General features: G+C 52.8%; 1 protein-coding gene across 1 annotated transcript in view; it reads left to right on the top strand.

The window, feature by feature from the left end:
* The window catches only part of SETDB1 (SET domain bifurcated histone lysine methyltransferase 1), a 99,915-nt gene that overhangs the window by 73,669 nt on the left and 2,973 nt on the right, over nt 1–23,273 (top strand). The window contains exons 17-21 of the mRNA XM_040332919.1: nt 7,612–7,637; nt 7,840–7,966; nt 12,229–12,409; nt 14,628–14,836; nt 22,927–23,015. Of these exons, the coding sequence (XP_040188853.1) occupies nt 7,612–7,637; nt 7,840–7,966; nt 12,229–12,409; nt 14,628–14,836; nt 22,927–23,015 (632 nt within the window). The remainder of the gene's footprint in view (nt 1–7,611; nt 7,638–7,839; nt 7,967–12,228; nt 12,410–14,627; nt 14,837–22,926; nt 23,016–23,273) is intronic.

The raw sequence follows: 23,273 nt of genomic DNA on the forward strand, positions 1-23,273 counted from the left end.
CTCTATTTCTGTGAAAAACAATTATATAAATTTCATTTGGGTACAGAATTGCATGACTTTGCAATCGGTAGTTAAAGCGGGGGTTCACCCTATCGACGGGAAAATTTTTTTTTTTTTTATTTTACCTTAAAATCAGGCATTGTAGCGCGAGCTACAGTATGCCTGTCACGAATTTTTTACCGCCGTACTCACCTTGTAGTCGTCCATCCGGGGAATGGGCGTGCCTATCGAGACAGAGGATGATTGACGGCCGGCTCTGGCGCGTCACGCTTCTCCGGAAATAGCCGAAATAGGCTCGGTCTTCACGACGCGTGCGCATAGCCTGTGCGCAGGCGCCGTGAAGAGCCGAGACCTACTCCGGCTGTCTTTGGGGAGAGTGACGTGCCAGGGCCGGCCGTCAATCATCCTCCCTCTCCATAGGCACGCCCATTCCCCGCGGGAGCCGGAATCTACGATGGACGACTACAAGGTGAGTACGGGGTTAAAAAAATCGGGACAGGCATACTGTAGCTCGCGCTACAATGCCTGTCTCGATGGTAAAATGTGTCGGGGGGGGGGGGGGGGTGAACTACCGCTTTAACTCCTTCCCGCTGAGCGCACGCATATATGCGGCCTCAGCTTTTGGGGGTTATACCGTGATGATTCCCTCAGCTGCAGGCATCATCCCGGTACCGTTGTTTAGAGCCGGCGATTGGCTAGCCAGGTATAACAGCCGATGCGGCTAAAAGCCGCTCGGTTGTTATGCGGGAGGCGATATTCCCCCTCCGGCTGGTCTCTCGACGCTCTGACCTGACCTCCTGTCCCACCGGAAAACATGATCCGCCTCCCGAGTGTCTAGCCGCAGACTGGATCAAAGCCGTAAACGGCTTCGATTCAGTCTCCGCAATGTAAACACAGAAGCGGCGCCATGATGTCACTTCCGGGTTACTCAGCCGCCAATGGCGCCGGATTTAAAAAAGTATTCAGAATCGCCCTTTTCCGCGATCTGAATACTTTGAAGTGCAAAGGAGGGATTGGGGGTCTTTTAGAGTACCTGTCACCACCTATTACTGTCACAAGGGATGTTTACATTCCTTGTGACCGCAATAAAAGTGATACATTTTTTATTTATTTTTTTAAACACATTTTAATATTGTTAAAATAAATAAGAAAAAAAAATGCAAACGGAAGTCGCGCCCACATATGAAAACGGTGTTCAAATCACACATGTGAGTTTTTCGCCGTCATCGTCGGAGCAAGAGCAATAATTGCATAGCACTAGACCACCTCTGTAACTCTAACTTGGTAACCATAAAAGAAAAAGTTTAAAGCGTTGTCGCCATTCCACAAGTGCATGCAATTATAAAGCACAACATGTTGGGTATCTATTTACTCTAAGTAACATCATCTTTCACATTATACCAAAAAATTGGGCTAACTTTACTTTCTCTTCCGTTCATGGATGGACACAGCAGCATCTGACCTTAGGGTATTATCCTCCTTTCTAGGAGATTGACTAGGCAGAAAAACAGCATGTTAAGTGTTAAACAGTTCACACCGTACAGTACCTACCAGGGGGCGGTTCCCCCCGGGTACATCCCCCACTCTGCTCTGCAGCACCAGTTTTTTTCTGCCTAGCAAAGGAGATGACATGGCTCCTCTGGGGATTTTTTTGCAATTTTCTTGCTTTTCTTTTTTGTTTTCCTGCATTTTGAATCCTGAGATCTACAATCAACTGCCGACTGGGTGACAGGCTGGATCCTCGATCCTTGTGGTCCCCCCAAGTTCGGCCATCTAGCGTGTGCCGGCCTTTTAGCTATGCGCTGGGCCGTCCACGACATGCCCCGTTGCTCCAGGGGTGGCCGGTGAGCTATACACTCCAGGGCACACATATGACCGGGCTCTATGTCTGTGTCACAGTGTGCCGGGCCGACAGCCATGCCGTAACTGCGGGGACGTTGGTTCTGTCCGGGATGCCTCCAGCCGGTGGTCGCAGGACGGGTAAGTAGTAGTCCCCTTGCTTTGGCAGGGTGGTGCGGCTGGTGCATTCCTGGGGAGGTCGATTGGGGGTCCGCCCTGCTTTACTCTCTCCCTTCCTCTCCCTCCTTCCCCACGTTCTGGGTGGCGGGGTCGGCCGTGAGGTGGGGGGCCCGCCTGGGGGGCTCCATCCAGTGGCTGGGGGCTGTGCCTGCTTGGGGGTGCTGTTTGGCTGCCGTGTGCGGGGGGGGGGGGGCCTGCCCGGGGGTCCTGGGTGTTTTCACTGTATGTGTATTTTTATTTATTTTTTTATGTTTTTACTGTTACAATCACGGCCGCCATTTTGGCGGCTCCGAGTGCCTTTATTAGAGTTCGGTGGCCATTTTCTTGTAGCCCACATGCTCTTTTTGCATGTTGGTGGCCATTTTGGAAGGTTTTTTTTTGCCTCTAGTGGCTAAAATAACGGCACGAACAGCTTCAGCACACTTCCTGAAGGACGACACAGCACGGAGCAGCGCTCTGGGGCAGACAGCAGCAGTACAGGCCTGGTCGGGTGGTGGGTCCTCTGGGGGGTACCCTGTTCTCTGCTGCGGCCGGGAGGGTGGCCTGTGGGTCAGCATTGCGTCCGAACCGGATGCTTCTCCCCCCAGACATGCGAGAGTTAATGCTTGGTGCCCTTGTACCTGCGGCCTCTGTGGATGCTATGAGGGCAGTCCTAGAGGCATTTGTTGCCGGGATTGAAACGGCACGTGGCCAGAGGGGGGGTTAAAAGGGGCCCCTCCCCCCGCCTTCTTCTGGGGATGCATCTGACATGGAATCGGGCCCAGCTACTGCTCCCGGCCGTGGTTCCGAGGTGTCGGAGGATGCAGGCCTAGTCCACACGGACAGTGAGGATGACTCTACATCAGGGTCAGCGCATGATAGGGCGCTAGTGGGAGCTTTTATCACTGCGGTGTGGGATTCTCAGAAAATTGAGGATTCGGCGGAGACATCAGAGATGTCGGTCCCTTTTTGGGTTCCACAAGCCGGCCCGTACTACGGAAGTGTTTCCTTGTGTTCCTTAGCTGGAAAAAAATTTGTACAAGGAATGGGATCGGCCGCAAACGTTTTTTTTCTGTTCCAAAATGCTTTGAGGTCCGTTATCCTTTTGAGGAGGACTTCCTGAAAAAGTGGACCTCTCCTCCGTCAGTGGACCCCCCTGTGTCCAGACTGAACGAAGCTACCACGTTACCTGTGTCGGGGGCTCCCGCGTTCAAGGACCCCGCAGATAGGAGACCTGAGGCTGTGGCCCACTCCATATTCACGGTGGTGGGGTCGGCAGTGAGACCGGTCTTGGCCGGGGCTCTAGTGTCACAGACCCTTACTGAACGGGCAAAGTTGTTGCTTCAGGAGCTGGAGGAGCATCAAGCCCTCCAGACTGTGTGGCGCTGGCCGACCAGTTGGTGCAGGGCCTAAAATTTGTCTGTGAGTCAGCCCTGGATACACTTCCCTTGCTCTCCAGGGCCTCGGCCTACGCGGTGGTGTTGCGCAGCCTTGTCTGGCTGAAGTGTTGGTCTGCGGACCAGTCTTCTAAGAAGGCCTTGGTGGACTTACCCTTTAAGGGTGAAAGGCTTTTTGGGGCTTCTCTAGATGACATCAGAAAAGCGTTTTTTTCATGCGGCAGGTAAACGTTCCCAGGGCGCTAAGGCGCCCGCTGAAGGGCAGAAGCGCCCCTGGTTCCGCAAGCCCAACAAGCCTGCAGACAAACCTGCTTCCGCATGAAGGTCTGCCCCCGCCCGGCTCTCGGGTGGGGGGCCGGCTTTGCGAATTCGCAGCTTGGTGGATGTCTATTCTTTCCGACCGGTGGGTTTGTGACGTAGTTTCCTCGGGGTACAAGATACGTTTCTGTCTTGTCTGCCAAACAGATTTTTTTCCTTCCAACCTCCAGCTTCCTCTGTGTCGTCGGGAGGCCCTGTTTGGGGCTGTTCAGGATCTGCTGGTCAGGGGGGTGATCGTGCTGGTTCCTTTACTGGAACGGTTTCAGGGGTTTTACTCCAATCTGTTTGTAGTCCCCAAGAAGGAAGGGGTGCGTCCAATCCTGGATCTCAAGGCCCTCAACTGTTTTGTCAGAGTGCAAAAGTTCAGGATGGAGTCGGTTCGCTCTGTAATAGCGGCACTCCATCAAGGGGACTTCCGGACGTCCTTGGATATCGAGGACGCGTACTTGCATATCCCCATATGCGCAAAGCACCAGAGATTTCTGCGCTTTGCGGTCGGGGAGGACCACTTTCAATTTGTGGCCCTCCCTTTCGGCCTGGCTTCGGCGCCAAGGGTTTTCACCAAGGTGCTCGCTCCGATTCTGGCCCTGCTGAGGCAGCGCGGGATCGCTATTGTAGGATACCTGGACGATCTTCTTGCGAGCTTCTTCAAGCTCAGAGTTAGAAGTGGATGTGTCTATCGCCTGCCAGACCCGCCGGGAATTCGGTTGGCTGCTAAATGTTCAGAAGTCTGTGTTGGTACTGTTTCAGCGTCTGGAATACCTGGGGTTGGTCCTGGATTCCTCGGAGGCGAGAGTTTTTCTTCCCACGGAGAAACTACAGACACTGCAAACTGCGGTGAGGCAGTTGACGACCCAGAAGTGGTCGTCGCTTCGCTTTTGCATGCGAGTTCTGGGTCTGATGGTGGCCTCCTTTGAGGCGGTTCCGTATGCTCAATATCACACTCGTGTGTTGCAGAGAGAAATTATGTCGTGTTGGGGCAAGCTCCCTTAGTCTCTGGATTACCAAGTCCAGGTGAGTCGCCTGGTCAGGTCCTCCCTAGTGTGGTGGCTGATGTCTCCGGGGCTTTGGACCAGGAAGTCATTCCTGCCGTGCCATTGGACGGTGGTCACGGCGGATGCCAGTCTCTCCGGCTGGGGGGGGGGAGTCTGGTGTGTTCAGTCAGCCCAGGGGCGATGGACTCGGGAAGAGTCTCGCCTGCCAATTAATGTCCTGGAACTCTGGGCGATCAGGCTGTGCCTCTTCAAGTGGTCCGAGACTGCAGGGCCGCCCGGTCAGGATTCAGTCGGACAATGCCACGGCTGTAGCATTTACTGATTTTTTTTTTTATAATGGCGATGATCAGCGTCTTATAATGGGACTGTGGTAGTGCAGCGGATAATCTGACGCGGACGCTAGGGGGAACTGACTGCCACTGACCCAGTGGCACGAATACATTGATCGGTGATATTATACGCTCTCACTGTACTAATGACACTGGCTGGGAGAGTTAAATGTGTGTCTAACTGTGTAATGTTTGCTACTAAACCTCTTAAGTCTTTCACCCTTTTTTTGCAGGGATAAGAAACAGAGAGATCATTGTGTACAGAGCTCTGTGTTGTCCACTCAGGGCTGTGGGCTGTAATTGCACAGAGCCGATCAGTAGGTCCAGGCCATGAATCATTGGCTGGTACCTGCTGACAGGCTCCGCTGTATACAATCACAGCGGGTGCCAGCCAGGGGCTGCGCATGGCTGCACACTAAACCCGAAAGTAGGCAGCGACGTATGGGTACGTTGCTTTGCCTGTCGCCCGTCCTCGGTACATTGGAGGCAGGCAAAAAGTGGTTAAAAACGTATCTGTTTTGATCATATATCGTACGTTCATATGTAGGGTGCAACATGTAGCATGGTCACATGACCCTAGACACCCACCCTCAACTCGTTTAGGGTTTGTACAATATAGGTATAAAGAGATGATATATAAAGAGACTGATGTTTGATCCACACAACGTTTTCGTTGAACTCCCCTTTCTGTTGATGCCCGCAGAACCAGTTAGGTCACCATGTCGTGTGCCCCGTGGTTTAAAAAAAAATGAGATTTTGTAGCAAAACCACCCACAATATTTGGGCTGCTTTGCTTGTACAGCAAACAAATGGCTAACTATAAAATGGAAAGAAACAGAGAGCATTTCTTGCTGTACCTTCTCTATCGGCCTATAGTAGAACTCATCACCTAGAACAGTGGTCAATGTGGCCCCTTGCTTGCTTTTTTATATGGCCCTTTGGAGCATTAACACCCCCCCTGCGGTCAGTAACGGTGGGGCATGGGTCGCTATTCCTCCCACTGACGCCAATGATGGGTCGCTATTCCTCCCACTGACGCCAATGATGGGTCGCTATTCCTCCCACTGACGCCAATGATGGGTCGCTATTCCTCCCACTGACGCCAATGATGGGTCGCTATTCCTCCCACTGACGCCAATGATGGGTCGCTATTCCTCCCACTGACGCAAATGATGGGTCGCTATTCCTCCCACTGACGCCAATGATGGGTCGCTATTCCTCCCACTGACGCCAATGATGGGTCGCTATTCCTCCCACTGACGCCAATGATGGGTCGCTATTCCTCCCACTGACGCCAATGATGGGTCGCTATTCCTCCCACTGACGCCAACGATGGGTCGCTATTCCTCCCACTGACGCCAACGATGGGTCGCTATTCCTCCCACTGACGCCAATGATGGGTCGCTATTCCTCCCACTGACGCCAATGATGGGTCGCTATTCCTCCCACTGACGCCAATGATGGGTCGCTATTCCTCCCACTGACGCCAATGATGGGTCGCTATTCCTCCCACTGACGCCAATGATGGGTCGCTATTCCTCCCACTGACGCCAATGATGGGTCGCTATTCCTCCCACTGACGCCAATGATGGGTCGCTATTCCTCGCACTGACGCCAATGACGGGTCGCTATTCCTCGCACTGACGCCAATGACGGGTCGCTATTCCTCGCACTGACGCCAATGACGGGTCGCTATTCCTCGCACTGACGCCAATGACGGGTCGCTATTCCTCGCACTGACGCCAATGACGGGTCGCTATTCCTCGCACTGACGCCAATGACGGGTCGCTATTCCTCGCACTGACGCCAATGACGGGTCGCTATTCCTCGCACTGACGCCAATGACGGGTCGCTATTCCTCGCACTGACGCCAATGACGGGTCGCTATTCCTCGCACTGACGCCAATGACGGGTCGCTATTCCTCGCACTGACGCCAATGACGGGTCGCTATTCCTCGCACTGACGCCAATGACGGGTCGCTATTCCTCGCACTGACGCCAATGACGGGTCGCTATTCCTCGCACTGACGCCAATGACGGGTCGCTATTCCTCGCACTGACGCCAATGACGGGTCGCTATTCCTCGCACTGACGCCAATGACGGGTCGCTATTCCTCGCACTGACGCCAATGACGGGTCGCTATTCCTCGCACTGACACCAGGACATTTTCTTCTCCCAATGGCCACAGTCTGGCCCCCTTTTAAGTCTGAAGCCCTTTGTTTAAAAAGTTTGGAGGCTGGAATCATGGCTGATTATTTCAATAAATGGCCCTTTTCTTAGGGAATCGGTGGCGCCCCTGTAACAGTCAAGTGGTGTTGAAATGGACCTTCGATATCGGTGACCAGGCATGCTTATTCAAGTTGCCTTTCCTCCTAGAACACAGCAGCATATAATTGCCCTAATGCCCTTTAAACATTGTTTAAATACTTCCTTGTCTTCTGCTTTGTTGCTTGTATTGCCGAGATGTACAAAATATGTCCTTTGCTGTATATCCAATGAAATGTGTTCCTTTCGATGAGCTGCTGTGTGGTTGTATGACTTTTTTTTTACCTCTGTTATCTCTTCCACCACAGGAGTCTGAAGATGGCAAGCCTTCAGGGTAAGTGCAGATTACTACACACTATATAGTCTGCAGGATAAAACCTCTTGTATAAATGTTGCCTATCGGATTCTTTCCTTTTTCCAGTAGAACTCGAGATCGCAACAGAGCATCTGGATACTATGGACAGCCATCTATATGTTTTGTTGTTATATATGTGGCTGCTGTCTATTCTCTTTATTTAATCTGCTTTATTTCACAGGACTGGAGAGGGCAATCGAGTGTACGGTTATAATCCAGCACCAGCTAAGCCTGAAGGAATCAAGCGGCCGATCAGTAAAACTGCCATGCACCAGATTAGACGCCAGTCCAATGCCCAGTCTAATGATGTAAGAGCTTGTCCTTCAGCCTCATTTACATTTGTTTGTTGTGCATCCAATTGTATCATAAGTATGGTACTGTTAAAATTTAATTATGTTTTCAGTTGGACATATTTGGGCCTTTTTACTTGAATTGTGTTCTAAATTTTTAAAACTGAACAGACGTGTAAAAAAAAATTAAATACATTTGCGAGCAGGCAGAAATCACACCCTATATAGAGACACAATGGGGCGCCCACAAGGTGCAGTATCATATGTTTAACCCTTTTGCTGCCAGGCCCTGCGCACCACTTTTAAATTCAGGTGGCCGGATCATTTTTGCAATTTTTCCATTGCCTTTTTATTTTTCACTTCTAGCTTTCAGAGTTTGTAAAAGACACCCCCACCCAAACCATATATTTTCTGAAAGCACAGGACCAGTTGAATAAAAAGGTGAATAAAGTCGAATAAAATTTTTCAAGGCCTCTACGATATTTGAGCAAATGTTTATCAATACAATATTTTTTTGCGAAATGGTGAAAATCGAACAGACACAAAAGTGTAAATATTCAAATTTCTCTAAAGATTGACATTTTTTCCCTTACAGCTTTAACAATTTGTGAAAGACCCCCCAAACCATATATTTTCTGAAAGCACATGACCCGTAGAATAAAAAAAAAGTGCTACTGATTTTTAAGGCCCCGCAATATTTGAGCAAATGTTTATCAAAATAATATGTTTGCTGAAAGTACACTTAACCCATTAGAGCCGGTTCACACAGGGGCGACTCAGCCGCCTGACAAGTTGCGCTCCGCTCTGTTCAATGGAACCATTCTAATAGGAGCGACTCAAGTCGCTCCGACTTAGAAAAAGGTTTTTGCACGACTTTGGGGGTGACTTGCATTGACTTCAATACAGAAGTAATTTTGCAAGTCGCCTCTGAACTCGTCTTGAGATCGCCTTGCCGAGTGGCCCCCCAAAGTCGTGAACCAGGTCTTATTAGCAGATAAAACATAGCAAATTTTACAAAATTCCTGCTAAATCCCTACTAAATATAAAAGCGTAACCTGTATAGAGTTACCAAATGACAAATATTTGTATTTTTTGCAAAATGGTGAAAATCGAACATATGCAAAAATGTAAATATCCAAATTTCTCAAAAAAGCAGAAGGTTTTCATTTTTCCCTTACAGCTTTCAGAATTTGTGAAAGACCCCAAAAACCATATATTTTCTGAAGGCACATGACCTGTAGAATAAAAAGAAGGTGCTACTTATTTTTAGGGCCCCCGCCATATTTACGCAAATGTTTATCAAAACAATATTTTCACAAAAAGTATATTAAAATCATTATTGGCAGATACCAACACAGCAAATTTTATTTTTTTTCCAAATTCTTACTAAATATAAAAGCTTAACCTGTATTGAGTCAATAAATAACAAATATTTGTCAATTTTTAAATTGCGCCTTTTTGCGAAATGGTGAAAATCTCTATTTTGGAGAGTTTCATTTTTCACTTGCAGCTTTCAGAGTTTGAAAAAGACCCCCCTCCCCCAATCCATACATTTTCTAAAAGCACATGACCAGTAGAATAAAAATGTGCTACTGATTTTTCTAACCCCACAATACTTGTGTAAATGTTTATCAGAGCACTATTTTCACTGAAAAAAAAAAGTAGAAAAAATAATCCTTATTTGCACATAAAACCACAACATAACTTACAAAATTCCTATTAAGGCATCACTCAATGGGGTGTGCTACATCGTATGCCCATGGAGGGCTGTGTTTATGCGGATGCACAGGCAGGCAGTCCTATTCATGTCAACTGGGACACAGAGGCTGTAAAGGCAGATTTGACATTCATGCGGGTGTAGGTGCATGAACCCAAAGGCAGATAGGGACATAAACCCACGTGCATGTCAAGTTGGGAGCAATGGCTTTCTCCATGCAGTAACTGCGTCCCAATTGATACGAATGGGACTGCCTGCACAGGAATGCACAGAGCACCTGTGAAGCCAATGTGTCCCAATTGACATCAATGAGAGTGCTTGCATGGGATGCGCAGAACACCTGTGCAGATAAACATGGCCTCTCTGTAGTATGCCCCGAGTGTAAACAAGGCCTTTGGTCTTGTTTAGACTTGTGGTTGTGGGCAGCAAAAAATGCGTGGCTGAGCTGCCTTTTTGCCGACTGCCACCCGCCCCCTAAAGAGGAGCTCCAGTCTCCCCCCCAAAAAACTAAGTCATCGGCTGCAAATACTGTAGCTGCTGACTTTCATGTAAGAACACTTACCTGTCCAGGTATCGAGTCCACTTCGAGTGCAGGTGTCTGCATCTTCAGTAAGGGAAACGGCAGTGAAGCTTTCACAGCCGTTTCCCTACTGCGTATGAGCGAGTCGCGCTGTGCTTTGTGAATAGTCCCGTATTCTTCTGTGTGTGCTTTAGAAGGCTGCAGAGTCAAGGAGGAAGGGCCAAACTGCTTCGTAGATTGCCGCTGCGATCTTGTGTGGGTACCCTGGAAGTAGGAGCAGGTACCTGTCAAAACCAGGTACCCGCTCCCCCCCCCCCCCTCCTCCACCAAAGAAAATTGCCAAATATGGCAGTGGAGAGGGGGAAGGTGCAAACAAGCAGAGCTTCCCCTTTTTGTTGGAGCTCTGCTTTAAGCTATAATAGGCATGTATAGGCGCATTGCAAACTTGACCCAACTTGTAGCAGTGTCTTCTGCTGAACCCTAGACATTCATGTCAAGGGAAGGCACCGCAAACTCCCCGCAACCCTGTGCAATGCATGCGGTTGCGATGCATTTGTTGGTAACATTTTAGGTAAATTGCTCAGCCACTGATCAGGGAAATCAGCATCTGCTGAACAATAATGCTACAAGTTCTTGCTCACAGAAGTGACCATGAGCTTATAGCAGAAGGAGAAATGAGGTCTGTAAGCAGTGCTGTAGGTCCGTATGGACTTGGCAGAAAAAGGGTAAATGTAGCAAAAAGCCAAATACACACTTACAGGTGTAAAAGCAGACCTCCAACAAAAAGGGGAAGCTCTGCTTGTTTGCACCTTCCCCCTCTCCACTGCCATATTTGGCACTTTTCTTTGGGGGGGGGCGGAGCCAGGTACAAAAGACAATCCACCCAAAGGAGCCATGGGAGACTGTCGGCTGCCGACATTCGTTCGAATCCTTCGAGCCCAGAAGTCTGTGAACCACCCTACAGAAAAAGATGCAACGTCACACTGGACCGGGGTTGCTATGGTAACACATTTCAAAGCTTCTATTGGCTTCTTTTTCAAACCCCTTTAAGGTTTGAGAAAGGGGTCAATAGATGATTTGAGTGGCATGTGAACTTTTGTCTGGAAAAGCTTTCTAGAAAAGACTTCTATCTATGATCTGCATTCTGCACCTTGAGTCAGAGGGCTTCTTGGGTACGCTGTCAGAGATTGGGTGGTTGAGGAAAAAGGAAAGATGGCGCTGGACCCGTAGGTTTATTGGTTTATTTTACTGTTGTCTTAAGGTATTACTGTTGGTGTAAATGATCTGGTTCCTGGGCAGGCAACTTCTACAGACTAGAGCAATGATGGCGAAACCTTGGCACCCCAGATGTTTTGGAACTACATTTCCCATGATGCTCTACTACACTGCAGAGCGCATGAGCATCATGGGAAATGTAGTTCCAAAACATCTGGGGTGCCAAGGTTCGCCATCGCTGCCCCAGAGGATCTCCACAGTCTCTTTGGCTTGTAGAGTAATGTAAGAAGGGTTGAAATTTAAGTCAACTCCACTGCTAAGAGGTCCAGATACAACTTTATTTCATTAAGGTTAGGGTTACAGATCAATAAATAACCAACGCATTTTGGGGGTTGACTGGCAACCAAGTGAACAAACCAGCAGTGAACTGGACCTACAATTGTATTCCAGTGTGCATTCAAAGCACAGGCCTAATCAGCAGCTTGTTTGGCAGCCCTGATGTAAGAAAAGAACAAGGTGCTTCTAAGTGTAGTATTCCAACAGTTTAATAAGCATAAGGTTAAAAATACTTACAAAATCCAGCATATTAAGGCAGACTCATCAAAACAATAATCCCGGCTGCTGTCATTGTGCTCCACAATGCTTTGCTGACCAGCAGCTGCAGAAGGAGGGGGCAAGATGGCCGCTTCGCTTCCGGAACCATCGTGGAACGCACCTACCTGATGTGACCTTAGACTGGGGGTTGGTCTACACTACTACTTTGCCGTCCTTGAAAAGTCTATAATGCAGGCTGTTCATGCATGTCTGATGTTTGTTCTGTGCCACCAGGAGGTGCTGACCTTGTCCAGTAGTTCAGGCAGTGATGTAGGAAGCGGGGCAAAGAAGACCACCGACAAAGCCAACGCTAACGACAGCGATGATGTCCAAACCATTTCTTCTGGTTCCGATGTAGACGAGGACAAGAAGAATATAACCACCACCGATGGTACCAAGAAACCGCAACGCATAGGTCAGAGGCTATTGAATTGAAATACACGGGGGGCGGGGGGGTGCTTCGGTCAGGAAAATCTTATTTCAGCAGAGGTCCAAATCTCATGTGTGTGCTGACAGCTCAGATCCTTCATATTACAGCCCCCTCCTCCCTTTACATCTCAGGCTACCCCAGTCTATATCACAGTGCACCCATTTACATCAGTGCATCATTTTACATCATAGTGCTCTCCCTCACATCAAAGTCCCTCCATCTACATCATAGTGCACCCCTTCACATCAAAGTCCCTCCATCTACATCATAGTGCTCCCCTTCATATCAAAGTCCCTCCATCTACATCACAGTGCTCCCCTTCACATCACAGTCCCTCCATCTACATCACAGTGCACCCCTTCACATCAAAGTCCCTCCATTTACATCATAGTGCTCTCATTCACATCAAAGTCCCTCCATCTACATCATAGTGCTCCCCTTCACATCAAAGTCCCTCCATTTACATCATAGTGCTCTCATTCACATCAAAGTCCCTCCATCTACATCATAGTGCTCCCCTTCACATCAAAGTCCCTCCATCTACATCACAGTGCACCCTTTCACATCAAAGTTCCCTCCATCTACATCACAGTGCTCCCCTTCACATCAAAGTCCTTCCATTTACATCACAGCGCTCTCCTTCACATCAAAGTCCCTCCATCTACATTTTACATCACAGTGCTCCCCTTCACATCAAAGTCCTTCCATCTACATCATAGTGCTCCCATTCACATCAATGTCCTTCCATCTACATCATAGTGCTCCCCTTCACATCAAAGTCCCTCCATCTACATCACAGTGCACCCTTTCACATCAAAGTTCCCTCCATCTACATCATAGTGCTCCCCTTCACATCAAAGTCCCTCCATCTACATCACAGTGCTCTCATTCACATCAAAGTCTCTCCATCTACATCACAGTGCTCCCCTTCACATCAAAGTCTCTCCATCTACATCACAGTGCTCCCCTTCACATCAAAGTCCCTCCATCGACATCACAGTGCTCCCCTTCACATCAATGTCCTTCCATCTACATCACAGTGCTCCCCTTCACATCAAAGTCCCTCCATCTGCATCACAGTGCACCCCTTCACATCAAAGTCCCTCCATCTACATCACAGCGCTCCCCTTCACATCAAAGTCCCTCCATCTACATCATAGCGCTCCCCTTCACATCAAAATCCCTCTATCTACATCATAGTGCTCCCCTTCACATCAAAGTCCCTCCATCTACATCATAGTGCTCCCCTTCACATCAAAGTCCCTCCATCTACATCACAGTGCTCCCCTTCACATCAAAGTCCCTCTATCTACCTCACAGTGCTCCCCTTCACATCAAAGTCCCTCCATCTACATCACAGTGCACCCTTTTAAATTGCAGCTTCTCCCTTTTTATTGCAGCTCCCTTAACAGCACAGCCCTCCTCCCTTTTAGATAAGTGTGCTCATTCTCCCCCCTCCTTACATCTCACCCTCGTTATCCAGTCCTACATTACACAACAGGGCAGGAGATGCTATAATTCTGGATGGAGGGCTGGCGCTTTACAATTTTTCCTGATAACAAGTGGGTAATTGGTTGCTAGGATCGCCCCAGTATCCAATCACTCACTGTTAATTTGCCCAAGCATGCCACTCCTGTCCTCCGTCCAGACCTGTTGTACCTCGTTCCCTCTGCTCTGCTGTGAAGATAACGGGAGTGGGGGGGGGGGACACACAGGCTGTGGCAGTCGGGATCCGGACCACGGTCCACCATTTAGAGATGCTTAGTGTAGGATGTCTTGTGAAGCGTTAATGCCTGTGGTCATGTAAATAGTTGTAACGGAATAATGGCAAGCAATGTGACCGCTTCTGGCAGTTTTTAGCAGGCGATTTTACAATGGGTTACTCCAGAGCGACGGCCAAATGTGCTCATTGTCACAAAATATTTTTTCTTGGTAAATCTCCAATAGAAAAGCAAATAAGCCCTTTACCACATGTGTGTTGTAACTGCCACTGTAAGTTGCTTTATTGACAATAAGCAGAAACGCAACATTCCCTAAATGGCATCCCGTTAAATTGATACTTGCACAGCAATCCTTTAGCAGGTGATGTTATTGCCCTCTAGTGGCTACAAATGTGTATATGAACATACTGTAATCCCCAAAATTATGATGCAGCAGCTAATCGTGTTAGTGGAAAACTAAGACATTTTTTTTGTCTGAACAGGCCCAGTGAAGAGACAAGTGGCCGTAAAATCCACCCGCGGCTTTGCCCTGAAATCTACCTATGGCATGACGGTGAAGCCAAACATGGCATCTGCGGACAGAGGTGAAGGAATGCTTGGCCGGAGAACAACGCGACAGTTTTATGATGGAGAGGAATCCTGTTACATTATCGACGCCAAACTGGAGGGAAATTTGGGCCGATACTTGAATGTAAGCAATTGATAAATCTGTCTGGATGATCTGAGTGAAAGTTTGCACACCCCCTACCCTTTCCTCGCAGACTTCTGGGACACATCACCGAAGACTGCAGGACCATTCACAAGGTGCACTTTGGCAGAAGATGCACCTCGTTCTCGCTTGACCGCCCCCTCTCGTTCTCGCTTGACCGCCCCCTCTCGTTCTCGCTTGACCGCCCCCTCTCGTTCTCGCTTGACCGCCCCCTCTCGTTCTCGCTTGACCGCCCCCTCTCGTTCTCGCTTGACCGCCCCCTCTCGTTCTCGCTTGACCGCCCCCTCTCGCTCTCGCTTGACCGCCCCCTCTCGTTCTCGCTTGACCGCCCCCTCTCGTTCTCGCTTGACCGCCCCCTCTCGTTCTCGCTTGACCGCCCCCTCTCGTTCTCGCTTGACCGCCCCCTCTCGTTCTCGCTTGACCGCCCCCTCTCGTTCTCGCTTGACCGCCCCCTCTCGTTCTCGCTTGACCGCCCCCTCTCGTTCTCGCTTGACCGCCCCCTCTCTCTCTCGCTTGACCGCCCCCTCTCGTTCTCGCTTGACCGCCCCCTCTCGTTCTCGCTTGACCGCCCCCTCTCGTTCTCGCTTGACCGCCCCCTGTCTCTCTCTCTCTCTCTCTCTCTCTCTCTCTCTCTCTCTCGCTTGACCGCCCCCTGTCTCTCTCTCTCTCTCTCTCTCTCTCTCTCTCTCTCTCTCTCTCTCTCTCTCTCGCTTGACCGCCCCGTCTCTCTCTCTCTCTCTCTCTCTCTCTCTCTCTCTCTCTCTCTCTCTCTTGACCGCCCCCTCTCTCTCTCTCTCTCTCTCTCTCTCTTGACCGCCCCGTCTCTCTCTCTCTCTCTCTTGACCGCCCCCTCTCTCTCTCTCTCTCTCTCTCTCTCTCTCGCTTGACCGCCCCCTGTCTCTCTCTCTCTCTCTCTCTCTCGCTTGACCGCCCCCTGTCTCTCTCGCTTGACCGCCCCCTGTCTCTCTCTCTCTCTCTCTCTCTCTCTCTCTCTCTCTCGCTTGACCACCCCCTGTCTCTCTCTCTCTCTCTCTCTCGCTTGACCGCCCCCTGTCTCTCTCTCTCTCTCTCTCTCTCTCTCGCTTGACCGCCCCCTGTCTCTCTCGCTTGACCGCCCCCTGTCTCTCTCTCTCTCTCTCTCTCTCTCTCTCGCTTGACCACCCCCTGTCTCTCTCTCTCTCTCTCTCTCGCTTGACCACCCCCTGTCTCTCTCTCTCTCTCTCTCTCTCTCGCTTGACCGCCCCCTCTCTCTCTCTCTCTCTCTCTCTCTCTCTCTCTCTCTCTCGACCGCCCCTGTCTCTCTCTCTCTCTCTCTCTCTCTCGCTTGACCGCCCTCTCTCTCTCTTTCGCTTGACCGCCCCCTCTCTCTCTCTCTCTCTCTCTCTCTCTCTCTCTCTCGCTTGACCGCCCCCCCTCTCTCTCTCTCTCTCTCTCTCTCGCTTGACCGCCCCCCCCCCCCTCTCTCTCTCTCTCTCTCTCTCTCTCTCTCTCTCTCGCTTGACCGCCCCTCTCTCTCTTGACCGCCCCCCTCTCTCTCTCTCTCTCTCTCTCTCTCTCTCTCTCTTGACCGCCCCCTCTCTCTCTCTCGCTTGACCGCCCCCTGTCTCTCTCTCTCGACCGCTCCCTCTCTCTCTCGCTTGACCGCCCCCTCTCTCTCTCGCTTGACCGCCCCCTCTCTCTCTCTCTCTCTCTCTCTCTCTCTCTCTCTCTCTCTCTCTCTCTCTCTCGCTTGACCGCCCCCCTCTCTCTCTCTCTCTCTCTCTCTCTCTCTCTCTCTCTCTCTCTCTCGCTTGACCGCCCCCCCCCCTCTCTCTCTCTCTCTCTCTCTCTCTCTCTCTCTCTCTCTCTCTCTCTCTCTCGCTTGACCGCCCCTCTCTCTCTTGACCGCCCCCCCCCTCTCTCTCTCTCTCTCTCTCTTGACCGCCCCCCCCCCTCTCTCTCTCTCTCTTGACCGCCCCCTCTCTCTCTCTCTCTCTCTCTCTCTCTCTCGCTTGACCGCCCCCTGTCTCTCTCTCTCGACCGCTCCCTCTCTCTCTCGCTTGACCGCCCCCTCTCTCTCTCGCTTGACCGCCCCCTCTCTCTCTCGCTTGACCGCCCCCTCTCTCTCTCGCTTGACCGCCCCCTCTCTCTCTCGCTTGACCGCCCCCTCTCTCTCTCGCTTGACCGCCCTCTCTCTCTCTCGCTTTACCGCCCCCTCTCTCTCTCTCGCTTTACCGCCCCCTCTCTCTCTTGCTTGACCGGCCCCTCTCTCTCTTGCTTGACCGGCCCCTCTCTCTCTTGCTTGACCGGCCCCTCTCTCTCTTGCTTGACCGCCCCCTCTCTCTCTTGCTTGACCGCCCCCTCTCTCTCTTGCTTGACCGCCCCCTCTCTCTCTTGCTTGACCGCCCCCTCTCTCTCTTGCTTGACCGCCCCCTCTCTCTCTTGCTTGACCGCCCCCTCTCTCTCTTGCTTGACCGCCCCCTCTCTCTCTTGCTTGACCGCCCCCTCGCTTGACCGCCCCCTCTCTCTCTCGCTTGACCGCCCCCTCTCTCTCTCGCTTGACCGCCCCCTCTCTCTCTCGCTTGACCGCCCCCTCTCTCTCTCTCTCTCTCGTATTGACCGGCGCCTCTCTCTCTCGCTTGACCGGCGCCTCTCTCTCTCGCTTGACCGCCCCCTCTCTCTCTCTCTCTCTCGCGCTTGACCGCCCTCTCTCTCTCGCTTGACCGCCCCCTCTCTCTCTCTCTCGCGCTTGACCGCCCTCTCTCTCTCGCTTGACCGCCCCCTCTCTCTCTCGCTTGACCGCCCCCCCCTCTCTCTCTCTCTCTCTCTCTCTCTCTCTCTCGCTTGACCGCCCCCTCTCTCTTTCTCGACCGCCCCCTCTCTCTCTCTCTCTCTCTCTCTCTCTCTCTCTCTCTCTCTCTCTCTCTCTCTCTCTCTCTCTCTTGACCGCCCTCTCTCTCTCTCTCTCTCTCTCTCTCTCTCTCTCTCTCGCGCGCTTGACCGCCCCCTCTCTCTCGCGCTTGACCGCCCCCTCTCTCTCTCGCTTGACCGCCCCCTCTCTCTCTCGCTTGACCGCCCCCTCTCTCTCTCGCTTGACCGCCCCCTCTCTCTCTCTCTCTCTCGCTCTCGCTTGACCGCCCCCTCTCTCTCTCGCTTGACCGCCCCCTCTCTCTCGCTTGACCGCCCCCTCTCTCTCGCGCTTGACCGGCCTCTCTCTCTCTCTCGTATTGACCGCCCCCTCTCTCTCTCGCTTGACCGCCCCCTCTCTCTCTCGCGCTTGACCGCCCTCTCTCGCTTGACCGCCCCCTCTCTCTCTCTCGCTTGACCGCCCCCCCTCTCTCTCTCTCTCTCTCGCTTGACCGCCCCCTCTCTCTCTCTCGACCGCCCCTCTCTCTCTCTCTCTCTCTCTCTCTCTCGCTTGACCGCCCCCTCTCTCTCTCGCTTGACCGCCCCCTCTCTCTCTCGCTTGACCGCCCCCTCTCTCTCTCTCGCTTGACCGCCCCCTCTCTCTCTCTCGCTTGACCGCCCCCTCTCTCTCTCTCGCTTGACCGCCCCCTCTCTCTCTCTCGCTTGACCGCCCCCCTCTCTCTCTCTCGCTTGACCGCCCCCTCTCTCTCTCTCGCTTGACCGCCCCCTCTCTCTCTCTCTCTCTCTCTCTCTCGCTTGACCGCCCCCTCTCTCTCTCTCTCTCTCTCTCTCTCTCTCTCTCTCGCTTGACCGCCCCCTGTCTCTCTCTCGCTTGACCGCCCCCTGTCTCTCTCTCTCTCTCTCTCGCTTGACCGCCCCCTCTCTCTCGCTTGACCGCCCCCCCCTCTCTCTCTCGCTTGACCGCCCCCCCCTCTCTCTCTCGCTTGACCGCCCCCCCCTCTCTCTCTCGCTTGACCGCCCCCCCCTCTCTCTCGCTTGACCGCCCCCCCTCTCTCTCTCGCTTGACCGCCCCCCCTCTCTCTCTCGCTTGACCGCCCCCCCTCTCTCTCGCTTGACCGCCCCCCCTCTCTCTCTCGCTTGACTGCCCCCCCTCTCTCTCTCGCTTGACCGCCCCCCCTCTCTCTCTCGCTTGACCGCCCCCCTCTCTCTCTCGCTTGACCGCCCCCCCTCTCTCTCTCGCTTGACCGCCCCCCCTCTCTCTCTCGCTTGACCGCCCCCTCTCTCTCTCGCTTGACCGCCCCCTCTCTCTCTTGCTTGACCGCCCCCTCTCTCTCTTGCTTGACCGCCCCCTCTCTCTCTTGCTTGACCGGCCCCCCTCTCTCTCTTGCTTGACCGGCCCCTCTCTCTCTTGCTTGACCGGCCCCCCTCTCTCTCTTGCTTGACCGGCCCCCCTCTCTCTCTTGCTTGACCGGCCCCCCTCTCTCTCTTGCTTGACCGCCCCCTCTCTCTTTTGCTTGACCGCCCCCTCTCTCTCTTTTGCTTGACCGCCCCCTCTCTCTCTTTTGCTTGACCGCCCCCTCTCTCTCTTTTGCTTGACCGCCCCCTCTCTCTCTTTTGCTTGACCGCCCCCTCTCTCTTTTGCTTGACCGCCCCCTCTCTCTCTTTTGCTTGACCGCCCCCTCTCTCTCTTTTGCTTGACCGCCCCCTCTCTCTCTTTTGCTTGACCGCCCCCTCTCTCGTATTGACCGGCGCCTCTCTCTCTCGCTTGACCGCCCCCTGTCTCTCTCTCTCTCTCTCGCTTGACCGCCCCTGTCTCTCTCTCTCTCTCGCTTGACCGCCCCCCCCTCTCTCTCTCGCTTGACCGCCCCCCCCTCTCTCTCTCGCTTGACCGCCCCCCCTCTCTCTCTCGCTTGACCGCCCCCCCTCTCTCTCTCGCTTGACCGCCCCCCTCTCTCTCGCTTGACCGCCCCCCCTCTCTCTCTCGCTTGACCGCCCCCCCTCTCTCTCTCGCTTGACCGCCCCCCCTCTCTCTCTCGCTTGACCGCCCCCCCTCTCTCTCTCGCTTGACCGCCCCCCCTCTCTCTCTCGCTTGACCGCCCCCCCTCTCTCTCTCGCTTGACCGCCCCCTCTCTCTCTTGCTTGACCGCCCCCTCTCTCTCTTGCTTGACCGGCCCCTCTCTCTCTTGCTTGACCGCCCCCTCTCTCTCTTGCTTGACCGCCCCCTCTCTCTCTTGCTTGACCGGCCCCCCTCTCTCTCTTGCTTGACCGGCCCCCCTCTCTCTCTTGCTTGACCGGCCCCCCTCTCTCTCTTGCTTGACCGCCCCCCCTCTCTCTCTTGCTTGACCGCCCCCCCTCTCTCTCTTGCTTGACCGCCCCCTCTCTCTCTTTTGCTTGACCGCCCCCTCTCTCTCTTTTGCTTGACCGCCCCCTCTCTCTCTTTTGCTTGACCGCCCCCCCTCTCTCTTGCTTGACCGCCCCCTCTCTCGTATTGACCGGCGCCTCTCTCTCTCGCTTGACCGCCCCCTCTCTCGCTTGACCGCCCCCTGTCTCTCTCTCTCTCTCGCTTGACCGCCCCTGTCTCTCTCTCTCGCTTGACCGCCCCTGTCTCTCTCTCTCTCTCTCTCTCTCTCTCTCTCGCTTGACCGCCCCTGTCTCTCTCTCTCTCTCTCGCTTGACCACCCCCTGTCTCTCTCTCTCTCTCGCTTGACCGCCCCTGTCTCTCTCTCTCGCTTGACCGCCCCTGTCTCTCTCTCTCTCTCTCTCGCGCGCGCTTGACCGCCCCCTGTCTCTCTCTCTCTCGCTTGACCGCCCCCTCTTTCTCTCTCTCTCTCTCTCTCGCTTGACCGCCCCCTCTCTCTCTCTCTCTCTCTCTCTCTCTCGCTTGACCGCCCCCTCTCTCTCTCTCGCTTGACCGCCCCCTCTCGCTTGACCGCCCCCTCTCTCTCTCTTGACCGCCCCCTCTCGCTTGACCGCCCCCTCTCTCTCTCTCTCTCTCTCTCTCTCTCTCTCTCTCTCTCTCTCTTGACCGCCCTCTCTCTCTCTCTCTTGACCGCCCCCTCTCTCTCTCTCGCTTGACCGCCCCCTCTCTCTCTCTCGCTTGACCGCCCCCTCTCTCTCTCGCTTGACCGCCCCCTCTCTCTCTCTCTCGCTTGACCGCCCCCTCTCTCTCTCTCTCGCTTGACCGCCCCCTCTCTCTCTCTCTCGCTTGACCGCCCCCTCTCGCTTGACCGCCCCCTCTCTCTCTCTCCCTCTCTCTCTCTTGACCGCCCCCTCTCTCTCTCTCTCTTGACCGCCCCCTCTCTCTCTCTCTCGCTTGACCGCCCCCCCTCTCTCTCTCTCTCTCTCTCTCTCTCGCTTGACCGCCCCCTCTCTCTCGCTTGACCGCCCCCTCTCTCTCTCTCTCTCTCTTGACCGCCCCCTCTCTCTCTCTCTCGCTTGACCGCCCCCTCTCTCTCTCTCTCTCTCTCTCTCTCTCTCGCTTGACCGCCCCCCCCTCTCTCTCTCGCTTGACCGCCCCCTCTCTCTCGCTTGACCGCCCCCTCTCTCTCTCTCTCTCTCTCTCTCTCTCTCGCTTGACCGCCCCCCCTCTCTCTCTCTCTCTCTCTCTCTCTCTCTCGCTTGACCGCCCCCCCTCTCTCTCTCTCTCGCTTGACCGCCCCCTCTCTCTCGCTTGACCGCCCCCTCTCTCTCTCTCTCTCTCTCTCTCTCTCTCGCTTGACCGCCCCCCCTCTCTCTCTCTCTCTCTCTCTCTCGCTTGACCGCCTCTCTCTCGCGCGCTTGACCGCCCCCTCTCTCTCGTGCGCGCGCTTGACCGCCCCCTCTCTCTCGACCGCCCTCTCTCTCTCTCTTGACCGCCCTCTCTCTCTCTCTTGACCGCCCCCTCTCTCTTGCTTGACCGCCCCCTCTCTCTCTCTCTCTCTTTCTCTCTCTCTTGACCGCTCTCTCTCTCTCGCTTGACCGCCCCCTCTCTCTCTCTCTTGACCGCCCCCTCTCTCTTGCTTGACCGCCCCCTCTCTCTCTCTCTCTCTCTCTCTCTCTCTTTCTCTCTCTCTTGACCGCTCTCTCTCTCTCGCTTGACCGCCCCCTCTCTCTCTTGCTTGACCGCCCCCTCTCTCTCTCTCTCTCTCTCTCTCTCGCTTGACCGCCCCCTCTCTCTTGCTTGACCGCCCGCTCTCTCTCTCTCTCTCTCTCTCTCTCTCTCGACCGCCCCCTCTCTCTTGCTTGACCGCCCCCTCTCTCTCTCTCGACCGCTCTCTCTCGCTTGACCGCCCCCCCCCCCTCTCTCGACCGCCCCCCTCCTCTCTCGACCACCCCCCCTCGCTCTTGATATGGTAACTTTACATGAGAGGTAATTAAACTTGTGTCAAAGAAGAAAATCCCTTGTACTTCTATCTGTAGCAAACTATGGAGCAGTATTCCCACACTACTCTTTAGGCCTGATATGTTATTAACCCCTTCCTGCGTGGACAGGGCTCGTATGCCTAGAGGATGGGAACATCGGCCCAATCATATGACTGATTGGCAGTCACAGTGGTCATATGATCGGGAGCCCCTTCCGAATCATTAATACAGACCCAGAGCTGTATTTGACAGCATAGTCTCTGTGCTGGGAGCATGCAAGGAGCACGCTCTCAGCATAGAAACCCCTGCCGCCCATAGTCGCATGTGTGTGGCCTGTAGGTGTTGGGGCTCACCCTCTTTGCCAATGCATATATGCATTACAGGGCGACGTGGTTAAAGAGATCCGTAATGAGTGTTTGGAAGTTTCTATTGCTGGTCTTTCTTTTTGAAAACTGGACATCTGGCTGTCATCCTGATGCATCGGCTTCCACTCTTCAGGTTACTGACTTGAAACTAGTATATAGACTTTCCTGGTCTGCAGACTTGTTTTCGTTCAATGATTAGCCAGGGACGGCCAGACATTTTCAGTAGATCATTGCTGTATTTTTTCAGTACAGCGTTTCATGAGATTCGGTTGCCACCAATCCGATTCATTCCTGCCCTGGCATCCTATTACTAGATGTGCAATTTTATATTTGGGGACAAGTTGTGTACACCTCGGAACAATGTGATCAAATTTCGAGGATCTACTTGCAGCATTTTGGAATTGGCACATAGATGCTCCAAGATGATTTCAGATTAGGAGCATATCGGATAGCGATACCTGTTTGTGTAGGCAAGCATTGCAGAGGTCTCATCCCACCACTTTGTTTTTTGTATTACAGCACAGCTGCAGTCCCAACCTGTTTGTACAGAATGTGTTTGTGGACACACATGACCTGCGCTTTCCCTGGGTGGCTTTCTTCGCCAGCAAGTGAGTAATCTGCTTAACATTCCGCCTATTAAAGGGACACATTAACCATCGACTCGGCAGCTTTGTGCAGAGCAATACTAGCGACTACGCTGTATTGCGCCGTAAGATTGCCAGATTTGAAGAGATTTAGCACCTAGAGCACTATTCGAAGAAAAGACAATGCAGCCCATCCTTCCCTTTTTTCTTTTTTTTCTTCTCTCTTCTTTCTTTTGAGTATAGACCATTTGCCCCAAGCATATTTGTATTTTATTTATTTAG

This window comes from Rana temporaria, chromosome 13 (assembly GCF_905171775.1).
Source record: "Rana temporaria chromosome 13, aRanTem1.1, whole genome shotgun sequence".
NCBI classification, from domain to species: Eukaryota; Metazoa; Chordata; class Amphibia; order Anura; family Ranidae; genus Rana; species Rana temporaria.